A 13,161-nucleotide genomic window follows, 5' to 3' on the forward strand; every position below is an offset into this window, starting at 1 on the left:
AGCAGATACTTATCTTGTTTGTGTGATCTCTTTGACTCTTAGACCTATCAGAGCTATCAATTGTGAGCTGAAATTGATCACTTGGACTAGTGCGATGGCATTGGTACATGCCATCTTGATGGAATTGTGTTGGAATCCCCTGCACATTTCTAACTCCCCCATTTGCAGCCAGTCCGATTGAGCATGTTCCTAATTGTTTACCTCCTCCCTCTCTTTTTCCACTCTTAGATTTAACAGGGATCACTTTTCAGTTAAAATTTAAACACCTGAGAATAATTGTGTGTTAATTACTGAGTTCAACCAATAGTACTAGAACAACAACAACAACAACGAATACTAAAAAGGATAGAGTATTACATTGTACATCTAAAGTCAGGACAGGAGCTGATCAGTTCATTGTTGCTTATAGTGTCCATTTCACTTAACAGGTTTTCTCTTTGGCGCTCAGTTGTCACCGATCAGGGAAAACAAATGAAATTTGTCTCTTTGGGACTGGCTTAATTCACTCAGCATGATGTTTTCCAGATTGCTCCATCTTGTTGCAAATGACTGGGTTTCATTGTTTCTTACTGCTGTATAGTATTCTATGGAGTACATGTCCCATAATTTCTTTATCCAGTCTACTGTTGATGGGCATTTGGGTTGGTTCCAGGTCTTAGCTATTGTGAATTGAGCTGCAATAAACATTAATGTGCAGATGGCTTTTTTATTTGCCAAATTAAATTCCTTTGGGTAAATTCCAAGGAGTGGGATGGCTGGGTTGTATGGTAGGGTTATATTCAGGTTTCTGAGGAATCTCCAGACAGACTTCCATAGTGGCTTAACCAGTTTGCATTCCCACCAACAGTGGGTTAGTGTCCCTTTTTCCCCACATCCTCTCCAGCATCTGTTGTTGGTAGATTTCTGAATGTGAGCTATTCTCACCGGGGTGAGATGGAACCTCATTGTGGTTTTGATTTGCATTTCTCTGATTGCTAGTGATCTTGAACATTTTTTCATGTGTCTGTTGGCCATTTGGATTTCCTCTTTCGAAAAATGTCTATTGAGTTCCTTGGCCCATCTCTTAAGTGGGTTGTTTGTTTTGTTGTTGTGGTTTTTCTTGATTTCTTTGTAGATTCTGGTTATCAATCCTTTATCTGTAGTATAATTTGCGAATATTTTTTCCCATTCTGTTGGTTGCCTCTTCACTTTCCTGACTGTTTCTTTCGAGGTACAGAAGCTTCTCAATTTGATGCAATCCCAAATGTTAATTTTGGTTTTGACTGCCTGTGCTTTTGGAGTATTTTCCAGGAAGTCTTTGCCTGTGCCTATATCTTGCAGGGTTTCTCCAATGCTCTCTAATAATTTGATGGTTTCGGGTCGTAGATTTAAGTCTTTAATCCATGTTGAGTGAATTTTTGTGTAAGGTGATAGGTATGGGTCTTGCTTCAAGCTTCTGCATGTGGAAATCCAATTTTCCCAGCACCATTTATTGAATAGACTGTCCTTATTCCAGGGATTAGATTTGGATCTTTGGTCAAATATAAGTTGGCTGTAGATGTTTGGATTGATTTCTGGTGTTTCTATTCTGTTCCATTGGTCTATCCATCTGTTTCTGTACCAGTACCATGCTGTTTTGATAACAACTGCCCTGTAGTATGTCCTAAAATCAGGTATTGTGATGCCTCCGGCTTTGTTTTTGTTGTACAGGATTGCTTTGGCTATTCGAGGTCTTCTGTGTCTCCATATGAATTTCAGCATCATTTTTTCTAGATCTGTGAAGAAGGTCTTCGGGATCTTGATGGGTATTGCATTGAATGTATAAATTGCTTTTGGGAGGATAGACATTTTGATGATGTTGATTCTTCCAATCCATGAGCATGGAAGATTTCTCCATTTTTTGGTATCCTCTTCTATTTCTTTCTGTAAGGTTTTGTAGTTTTCATCGTAGAGATCTTTAACGTCTTTGGTTAAGTTTATTCCAAGGTATTTGATTGTTTTTGTAGCTATTGTGAATGGGATTGATTTTAGAAGTTCTTCCTCAGCCGTGGCATTGCCTGTGTATACAAAGGCTGTTGATTTTTGTGCATTGATTTTATATCCTGCTACTTTGTCAAACTCTTCGATGAGTTCCAGCAGTCTCTTAGTAGAGTTCTTTGGGTCCCCTAAATAAAGAATCATATCATCTGCAAAGAGGGATAGTTTGAGTTCGTCCTTCCCGATTTGTATCCCTTTAATTTCTTTTTCTTGCCTAATAGCTCTGGCCAAAACTTCCAGAACTATATTGAATAGCAGTGGTGAGAGAGGGCATCCCTGTCTGGTACCAGATTTCAGTGGAAATGCTTCCAACCTTTCCCCATTCAATAGGATGTTGGCCGTGGGTTTTTCATATATTGCTTTGATTGTATTAAGGAATGTTCCTTCCATACCCAGTTTGCTTAGAGTTTTCATCATGAAAGGGTGTTGTATTTTATCAAATGCTTTCTCTGCGTCTATTGAGAGAATCATATGGTTTTTCTTCTGCAGTCTGTTAATGTAGTGTATTACGTTGATTGTTTTGCGAATGTTGAACCATCCCTGCATACCGGGGATGAATCCCACTTGGTCTGGGTGGATGATCTTTCTGATGTGTTGTTGCATTCTATTGGCCAGAATTTTATTGAGAATTTTTGCATCTATGTTCATCAGGGATATTGGTCTGTAATTCTCTTTCAGTGTTGCGTCTCTTTCTGGCTTAGGAATTAAGGTGATGGTGGCTTCATAGAAGGAATTTGGGAGGATTCCCTCTTTTTCGATTGCTCTGAATAGTTTGAGAAGAATTGGAGTTAGTTCTTCTCTAAATGTCTGGTAGAACTCAGCAGTGAATCCATCTGGCCCTGGGCTTTTCTTTGTTGGGAGGGCCTTTATTACTGTTTCAATTTCTGTGTCAGTTATTGGTCTGTTTAGGTTTTCTATGTCTTCCTGGCTCAATTTAGGGAGGTTGTATGTGTCCAAGAATCTGTCCATTTCTGATAGATTTTCTTGTTTGCTGGCATACAAGTCCTTGTAGTAATTTCTGATGATTCTTTTTATTTCTGTGGCGTCTGTTGTTACGTTTCCCATTTCATCTCTGATCCTATTGATTTGGGTCTTTTCTCTTCTTTTTTTAGTTAGTTGGGCCAATGGGGTGTCAATTTTGTTTATTTTTTCAAAAAACCAGCTCCTCGTTTGGCTGATTTTTTGTAATGTTTTTTTGGATTCAATCTTGTTGATTTCTTCTCGGATTTTAATTATTTCTCTTCTCCTACTGGGTTTGGGTTTGGTTTGCTGCAGATTTTCTAGATCCTTGAGGTGACTTGAAAGCTCATCTATTTGGTGCCTTTCCAATTTCTTGATGTAGGCACCTATTGATATAAACTTTCCTCTTAACACTGCTTTTGTTGTATCCCATAGGTTTTGGTATGTTGTGCTGTTATCCTCATTTACTTCCAGAAAATTTTTGATTTCTCTTTTAATTTCTTCTATGACCCATTGTTCATTCAGGAGCATGTTGTTCAATCTCCATGTGTTTGCACGTGCTCTAGGGATTCCTGAGTTGCCAATTTCCAATTTCATTCCTTTGTGGTCTGAGAAGCTGCATGGTATGATTCTAATTCTTTTGAATTTGCTGAGACTTGCTTTATGGCCTAGTATGTGGTCAATCCTAGAGAGGGTTCCATGTACTGCTGAGAAGAATGTAAAGTCCTTAGATGTAGGATGAAATGTTCTGTAGATGTCTGTTAGATCCATTTGGGCTATAGTGTCATTTAAATCTACTGTCTCCTTGTTGATCTTCTGTCCTGTTGATCTGTCTATCTCTGAGAGTGGAGTATTGAAGTCCCCCAGTACTATTGTATTGGTGTCTAAGTCTCCCTTTAAGTCCCTTAACAAGTCTTTTAAATAGGCTGGTGCCCTGTAATTAGGTGCATATACATTGATAATCGTTATATCTTCCTGTTGAATGGATCCCTTAATCATTATATAGTGCCCCTCTTTGTCTCTCCTAACAGTTTTTGTGGTAAAGTTTATGTTGTCCGATATTAAGATGGCTACGCCCGCTCTCTTTTCATTTCTGTTGGCGTGGTATATCTTTTTCCAGCCTTTCACTCTCAGCTTGTATGGATCATTGTTGGATAGATGGGTTTCTTGTAAGCAGCAAAAGGATGGGTTTTGGTCCTTAACCCAATCGGCCAATCGGTGTCTTTTAACTGGACAGTTCAAGCCATTAACATTCAATGTGACTATTGAGAAGGAGTAACTTTGCCCTGCCATTTGCCAAAGATATTTTCTAATATCTGGTTTGAGCTTCTTGTGATCTTTTGCTCTGAGGTTTCCTTCCTTTACCTTCTTTCATATTGGTGACCGTGTTTCTGTGTTTCTGTATGTAACACATCTTTAAGCATCTTTTGCAGGGCTGGACGAGTGGCGACAAATTCTTTCAATTTCTGTTTGCTGTGAAAGGTCTTAATTTCACCTTCATTCACAAATGAGAGCTTTGCAGGATATAATATTCTGGGCTGGCAGTTTTTCTCTCTTAGTACCTGGGCTATATCTCGCCATTCTCTCCTGGCTTGTAGGGTTTCTGATGAGAAATCAGCTGTAAGTCTAATTGGAGATCCTCTGAGAGTAATCTGGCGTTTCTCTCTTGCACATTTTAGGATCTTTTCTTTGTGTTTCACTGTGGTGAGTTTGATTACGACGTGTCTTGGTGAGGATCTCTTTTGATCATGTTTATTAGGGGTTCTCTGAGCTTCCTGTACTAGGATGTCTCTGTCCTTCTCCAAACCTGGGAAATTTTCTGCTAGTATCTCACTAAAAAGGCCTTCTAATCCTTTCTCCCTTTCCATGCCTTCAGGAACTCCTAGAACCCGAATGTTGGGTTTTTTAATAGTATCCTGTAGATTCCTAACAGTATTTTTTAGATTACTGATTTCTTCTTCTTTTTTTTGATTTGACTGTTTCCTGTTCTCTGTCTTCTAATTCCGATATTCTCTCTTCTGCTTCATCCATTCTGTTTTTAAGGCTCTCTAATGTGTTTGCCATTTGATCTATTGAGTTCTTCATTTCATTGAGATTTTTTGCCAGTACTGCAGTTTCCTGTTCCACTAATTTTTTCATTTCATTTTGATTCCTCCTTAATATTTCATTTTCACGGGAGAGATTTTCTATCTTGTCCATTAAGGATTTCTGTAGTTCAAGAATTTGTTTTTGAGAACTTCTTAATGTTCTTATGAAATTTTTGCCATCTGCTTCGTGCATTTGCTCTAACTGTTCCTCTTCATAATCTTGCATTGGCGTGTCTTGTTCACTTGGGGGCGTCATAGTGCTATCCTTATCTTTGGTACCTCCGCTTCTATGTTTCTTGCTTGGCATGTTAGAGATAGTTTGTGGTGTTTTTGTTTTTGTTTTTGTTTTGGTTTTTGTTTTTGTTTTTTTCTCTCGTTATACTGTGCCTCTGAGTGAGCTGTCTGTTTTGTTGGAGCCTTAGGGGCTGTGATGGGTGTGGCTAGAGAGCTATGCTTGTTTCTTGAGGTTTAAGGCTGTGTAAAGAGCGACTCTCCCGGATTACTTGCTCCTTGCTGGGACGCTCTCTCTCTCTCTCTCTCTCTCTCTCTCTCTCTTTTTTTTTTTTTCTTTTGACTCAGTTGGGAGTGGAGTTGAGGGTAGTTGAAATCTAGCCTCTGTGGGTATTCGTTTGATTTATGCCTGGGAACATACACAGGGTTTATGCAGCCCTCAATGTGTTCTCCAGTTTCGCTAATGATACTGAGTTTGGCTGAGCTTTACATATGTAAAATCGCGGTGCTCTTTGTTTTGCTTGGTGAGTGAAGGGAGAGGCCTCTGTTCCCCCTCCCCCCAGTGTCTCGGACTTCTCAGGTCTTTGTCTTACCGACCTCCGTTCCTGCGCTGGCGAGATTCTGTGGCTCTGGCTCCTCTCCCGCTCGGCTCGTCTCGGTTGGTTTTCCACGCGGTGGGTTCCCTGTAAGTCCTCCGTGTCTCATCCACAAGGTCCGGAAGCGTCTCCTCTGCAGTTTTTTTTTTTTTTGAGTCTTTTCCTGAGGCTACAGTAATTCCACTTTTATGAGAGTTTATTTTCCCAAACTAAGGCACACGTCCTCACTATCCGCCATCTTGGCTCCGCCCCCCGATTTCCCCTTCAATTTGTTTTATGACTCACTGTTCATTCAGGAGCATATTGTTCAGTCTTCATATGTTTGCATATTTTCTAGTATTTCTTAAGTTGTTAATTTCCTGCTTCATTCCACTGTAGTCAGAAAAGATACATGATGTGATTTCAATTTTTTTGAATTTGCTGAGGCTTGTTTTATGGCCTAGCATGTAGTCTATTCTTGAGAAAGTCTCATGCACCGATGAAAAGAATTTTTATTCTGCCACTGTGGGATGAAATGTTCTGTAGATATCAGTTATGTCCATTTGGTCCATAGGGAAAGTTAGCCCTGTTGTTCCTTTTTTGATTTTATGTCTAGTTGATCTGTCCATTGATACGGTATTGATGTTCCCAGTTACTATTGCATTGGAGTCTATGTCTCCATTTAGATCTATTAACATTTGTTTTAAATAGTTGCATGCTATTTAAAACAGGTCACATCTTCCTGTTGAATTGATCCCTTAATCATAACATAATACCCTTCTTTTTCTCTTTTAACAGTTTTGTGTTAAAGTCTATTTTATCTGATGTTAGGATGGTGACACCTGCTTCTTTTTGCTTTCTGTTAGCATCAAATCTCTTTTTCTATTCTTTCCCTTTCAGTCTGTGTGTATCTTTGTTTGGTGAGGTGTGTTTCTTGTAGGCAGCAAATGCATGGGTCTTGTTTTTTAATCCATTCAGTCTGTGTCTCTTAATTCAAAAATTTAGGCCACTTACATTCAAGGTTATTATTGATAAGTAGTGACTTGGCCCTACTGTTTTTCTGCAATTATTCCTGTTGTTTGCTTTGGAATGTCTTTGCACTTTTACTAAGACTTCACATTATTTCATAATGATGACTGTCATTCTCTGTTTCTGTGTGTAGCACATCCTTAAAAATCATTTGTAAGTATGTTTTACTGTTGAAAGTTTGGCTATAATATGTCATGGTGAAGATGTCCACTAGGAGTTCTATGTGTTTGCTGTATTTGGATGTTCCTTTCCTTCTCCAAATTAGGGAAGTTTTCTGCTATTATTTCACTGAATAGAACTTCCAATCCATCCTCTCTTTCTTTACCTTCAGGAACTCCTTAGACATGTATGATAATCGTTTTATAGTATCCCATAAATCTCAAACACTACTTTCAGTTTTTCTAATTTCTTCTTTGTTTGTATGAGATGTTGCCAAGGATTTGTCTTCTAGCTCAGATATTCTTTCTTTTGCCTCACCAAGTCTGTTGCTGAGGCTTTCCATTGTATTTTCTATTTGACATATGAATTCTTCATTTCTAATATTTCAGTTTTATTTCTCTTCTATATCTGTATCTCTTGGCAAAATTTTTCATCCATACTCTGTATGGATTTCTTTGTTTCATGAATTTGTTTCTGTGTATTTCTGAGTGATCTTATACTCATTCTTTTGAATTCATTTTCAGGCATTTCATCAGTCTCTTTGTCTTCACATTCTAATATTGAAGTGTTGTGTTCCTTTTGGAGAGTCATATTATCTTCCTTCTTCTTGTTTCTGTATTTCTGCATTTATTTTTAGGCATTTTGTGGAAACACTTGTTGATTTTCTCCTCTGATGGCTTTTATCTTTGACCTATGCCTCTGTGGCTTAGTGGAGTGTCTGCTCCTTCAGGGGACATCTGGAGGCATGTGCTGAGTGAGGCCAGAAAGTTCTGGTCAGGGATCAGAAGTGGAGCAAGAGTCCAGGGTGACACTCAAGTTGGGCATGGTAGATCTCTCTTGTCAGCAGTGGGGAGGGTGTGATCATGTGTACTGGTGTGATCACAGCTTCACCTCCTCTCTTCCAAGGTGATCAGTGCTTGAGGTAGCCTACAGTGGCTACAACCTCTACCCATTCAGACACATGAACCACACAAAGGATCTGTGATGTCCTCAGTATGAGCACAGAACCTTCTGCAATGACCCAGCTCAGGTAGTAAGGGATCTTTGCATCTCTGAAACCATGTACAATGATGGCCCAGGGACCCAGCTACTTACCCTGCCCTTTCATGCAATCACAGGATTCCCACAGCCATAGCACACAAGGCTCACACAGTGACAGAGTGAAGGGGATCCTTTCTCAGCCTTATGAATCTGTTGCATCCGTGGAGAGAGCAGAGGCATTCCCAGAGCTATCTGCCTGTGCATGCTCTACCTTAGCAGTTTGAGCCCTGGAGCCTATGATAAGGTGGGGAGATGGGAGTGCCTCACAGTCCTAAGTGGGTGCCCAGCACTTGCCAACCCTCCTGGACAGACTCAAAGTTGGGAACGTGTATTTATCCCTATGATAAAATCCCGTAGTTGTTCATGGGCACAAGAGCAGCCATAGCCTCTACTGGCATTAAGGTGGCACTTTCTCCCTGTTGGTCACTTGGTATCCTTATTGGTGGATAGGAAGAAAGAAATGTGTTTTTCCTTCATGAGTTAGGTGGGTATCATGCGCCCCCACTAGGGCTTCAGGTCAGACTCAGACCCTGTAGTCCTCAAGGTTCGCCCTCAGGTGATACCCACTGACGGTGGCTGCCGCAGGCTGCTCTCACCTTACCGTTAGAAGCTGGCGTCTCCTCCATCCCCCAGCTGCGTCTGTTGCAGGTAGCGTCCCTGCTCGCTGCTGCACGTTTGTACTGTCCATGCTGCTCCACAGTGTCTCTCTTCTTCCTGTGGAATTTCCATGCAAACTTCTCTCCAGCTCTCCCCTGGAAGTGCACTTCCTCTGCTTTTCTTCTGCTATCTGCCCCTAATCAAATCAGCATGTTTTTCCTCTCTTCAGCCATCTTGCAATCTCATATATTTCCATTCTCATCTTTCACTTCCTTTACCCTACTAACTTTGGGATTAGTTTATTCTTTTACTAGTTCCTTGAAGTATAACATTAGGTTGTTTATTTGAGATCTTTTTTCTTTTTTAATGTAGAATTTTACTGGTGTATACTACCCTGTTGGTACTGCTTTTACTATATCCCATATGTTCTGGAGTGTTGTTTTCATTTTTCTTTGTGTTGAGAATTCTTAAAATTTCCCCTTTTGATTTATTTACTGATCAATTACTTGTTCAAGAGTGTTTTGCTTCATTTCTATATAGTTGTGACTTTTTATCTAGCTTTTCCTCCTATTACTGATTTTAGTTTCATACCATTATAGTTAGAAAATATACTTCATATGATTTCAGTCTTCTGGAATCTGTTAAGACTTTTATTGTGGCCTAACATGTTTATCTGTCTTGGAGAATGTTCTGTGTGCACTTGAAAGAATGTGTATTTTACTGCTTTTGGACGAAATGTTCTGAACTTGCCCATTTGATCTAAAATGTAGCTTAAGTGGAAAATTTCCTTATTGATTGCTGTCTGGATGATAATAACAGGAGCTCTTTAAACTGAAAGAAAGTGATGCTGGCCGGCGCCGTGGCTTAACAGGCTAATCCTCCACCTTGTGGCGCCGGCACACTGGGTTCTAGTCTCGGTTGGGGCACCGGATTCTATCCCGGTTGCCCCTCTTCCAGGCCAGCTCTTTGCTGTGGCCAGGGAAGGCAGTGGAGGATGGCCCAAGTGCTTGGGCCCTGCACCCCATGGGAGACCAGGAGAAGCACCTGGGTCCTGGCTTCGGATCAGCGAGATGCGCCGGCCGCAGCGGCCATTGGAGGGTGAACCAACGGCAAAAAGGAAGACCTTTCTCTCTGTCTCTCTCTCTCACTATCCACTCTGCCTGTCAAAAAATAAAAATAAATAAATAAATAAATAAATAAAAGAAAGTGATGCTAACAAGTAACAAGGAAGTATCAAAAGATAGAAAATTCACTGGTGGGGCTAGCACTGTGGTTTCTGGGATTGAATTTCTTGGTTTGAAAATGGTGACAGTATCTTCTCTTTTGGGTTATTTTAAGGATTAAAGAGATGATAATATGATGACTTGTACATAATAAGTGTTTAATAAGGTAGTAGCTATTTTCATCATAATTTTGTTCTTTAAGACTCAAATGACTCTGCCTACTCCTCTTTATACTTGTTTAATTTTTGCATCTATAGCAGTAAGTTATGTTAGTATACAGTATGATTTCAGTCAGTTTGTAATACCTTCATAATTTCCTATTCTATTTTTTTTCAATAGAGGCTGCTAATTTAGAGACTCATCGATTGGATATGATGGTGAAAATGCTTGAAAAACAGTCACATATGTTGGGGAAGTAAGCTTTTTAAATAAAATTTTCTACTTATAAAAATTAGTGCATTTTTGTTATTGAAATATTAGAAACACAAAGAAGAATATAAGACTTCTGTCAAAACATTTTGAGTTCTTATATCAATTTTTATATTGTGTACATAATTTTAAAATTTTAAAAATTATAAATACATGGAATATAAGTTTCTGCTTTGGAGAAACTGTTCCTCAAAAAATTGAAGATAGAATTACTATGTAATCCAGCAATTCCTCTTCTGGACATATACCATACTGTTATGCCTAAGTTCACTGAGATGTTAACAATAAATATAGTGAACCTTCAATATGTTAACCACACATCAATTACGTGCCTTAAAGATATAGGTTAACAGAGAGTATGACTGTATTGATTATCTTTTTTAAGACTTATTTATTTATGTGAAAGGCAGAACTACAGAGAGGCAGAGAGAGAGAGAAAGAGAGAGGTCTTTCATCCACGGGTTCACTCCCCAGATGACCTCCGTGGCTGGAGCTGTGCCGATTTGAAGCCAGGAGCTTCCTCTGGATATCCCATGCAGGTGCAGGGACCCAAGGACTTAGGCCATTTTGTACCACTTTCTCAGGCCATAACACAGAGCTGGATCCGAAGTAGACCAGCCAGGACTTGAACTGGTGCTCATATTGTATGCCGGCACTGCAGGTGGCCACTTTACTCGATACACCACAGCTCCGGCCCCATGACTGTACTTGTAAATGAGTTGCGGTATCAAGATAGAGCAATCATGCTGGTCTTTGGCAGAGCTATTACACATATTCTTCAGGATCTCATCAATACATTTTCTAGTTGTTGATCTTTGGGCAGTGAGAAATGCACAAATAATCACAGACTTGGAAAATTATTTTCTCAATTATGAGACAAATTGCGGTTCCTATCAGAGATTCATGAGAGAATGATCTGTGAAAGCATAATTTCTGTTTGGTGAACGGAATGCTAAGAACTGATATCCAGCCCTGGGGATGGAGTTGTCAGCTTTGGTGAAAACATTTTCCACCCCCACCATCATGTGGTCCTGATGGGAAAGCCGGCTTGCCAAGAGTTCTTTCATGATGGTTTTTTAAGGGAGACACACGGGTCAGAACTCAGGGTGGTAGGCTGCCTTGACTTTCAGATGTATCGGGTATTATGTCAGTATTTCATCATAATTCCATCATGGCAAGTTCACAGAATTTCAGTGGTCAGCTAGGGCACTGGCAAGGCAAAGGCATCCATTTGGTTAAAAATTAGTGACAAGTTCTATGACAAGTTCAGAATTTACACCATTCAGAAAACCATAATGTTGATTAAATATGTAAATGTTAAAGAAATTAAACTGGAAAAGTATTAAATAGGGAAGATATTTAACTCTAACAAGATCATAAACTCCTTGTTTAAACTGAAACAAAGTCAGGATATAAACAATTTACTGGGGGAAAATATTTCTGCATATACAATAGAAAAAGGTAATGATATGTAACTTCATAAAAAGTAAAAATATAAGAAAAACAGACAAAGCATATAAAAAGATAATTTAAGGCACATAAAATGGCCAGTAAGCATTTTAAAAGATGTGATCAGGGAAATGCAAAGCAAAAACAATGACAGCATTTTTTTATTTGTTTACCAATATAACACAATTGATGTGTTGTACTATATGAATTAACGGTATAACTAGTACTCAAACAGTACTTTACACTTTGTGTTTCTGTGTGGGTGCAAACTGATGAAATCTTTACTTCATGTATACTAAATTGATCTTCTGTATATAAAGATAATTGAAAATAAATCTTGATGTGAATGGGATGGGAGAGGGAGCAGGAGATGGGATGGTTGCTGGTGGGAGGGAAGTTATGAGGGGGGGGGAAAGCCGCTGCAATTCAAAAGCTGTACTTTGAAAATTTATATTTATTAAATAAAAGTTAAAAAAATAAAAAAAAAACACAATTGATAAGTTTTCTAATGTCAAGTCTTAACAGAGGTAGTATGATGGGTACTCCTACAATACTAGTGTATAGTATAGAAATTTCCTACTTTTAAGGATATTTTAGTGCAGTTTACTTAACAGTTACAAAAATTTATACCATAAAGTGCAACAAATCCCATTTCATCCACCCCAGGGAAAGAAATACACATATACTCGAGGAAGCATAGAAAAAGAAAATTATTACATCATTTCAATAGTAGCAGAATTAGAAAGAATCTCAATTTTTGTTAGGAGTATGAATCAATGAACTGTGGTAAAAGAATTATAAGGGAATACCGTGAATATCAGTGTGACAACAAATTAGATAATTAAATTCTATGTATTCCTAGAATGATCCAAATTGAACTGATTCAAGAACTAGAAAATCTGACTTTAGCCATAAAAAAAAAAAAAGATTTAATGAGTAATTGACACATATCCCACACAGAAAGTCTCAGACCATGTGGCTTCACTGGTGAATTCTATCAAATATTTAGATAAGAATCAGAATGAAGGATGGACCTTGAAAAAGTTCATGGAAAAGTATAATTAAAAGATGTCTACTTTCCATGATTTCCATGATTTTTTGAAGTACCCCTGAATAAATTCTTCACAGACTCTTCAAAAATACAAGGGTTAACACTTCTGAATCCATCCAGTGAGATTAGTATTATACAGATAGCAAAAATAAACAATAATATCAGAACTAATTAAAAATACATACCAATATGAATATGAACACAAAGATCCTCAACAAAATTCTAGCACTCTGAATCCAGCAACATATAAAAAAGATTAGACATCATGAACATATGAGATATATGTCAGACAAGATTGGTTTAAAATATAAGTA

The 13,161-nt window shown here is 38.6% G+C and overlaps 1 protein-coding gene across 1 annotated transcript in view; it reads left to right on the forward strand.

Annotated features, from left to right (window-relative positions):
• CCDC7 (coiled-coil domain containing 7) overlaps positions 1-13,161 on the forward strand; it is an 85,182-nt gene that overhangs the window by 50,632 nt on the left and 21,389 nt on the right. The window contains exon 9 of the mRNA XM_062211463.1: positions 10,258-10,333. Within this exon, the coding sequence (XP_062067447.1) occupies positions 10,258-10,333 (76 nt within the window). The remainder of the gene's footprint in view (positions 1-10,257; positions 10,334-13,161) is intronic.

This window comes from Lepus europaeus, chromosome 14, assembly GCF_033115175.1.
Source record: "Lepus europaeus isolate LE1 chromosome 14, mLepTim1.pri, whole genome shotgun sequence".
NCBI lineage: Eukaryota > Metazoa > Chordata > Mammalia > Lagomorpha > Leporidae > Lepus > Lepus europaeus.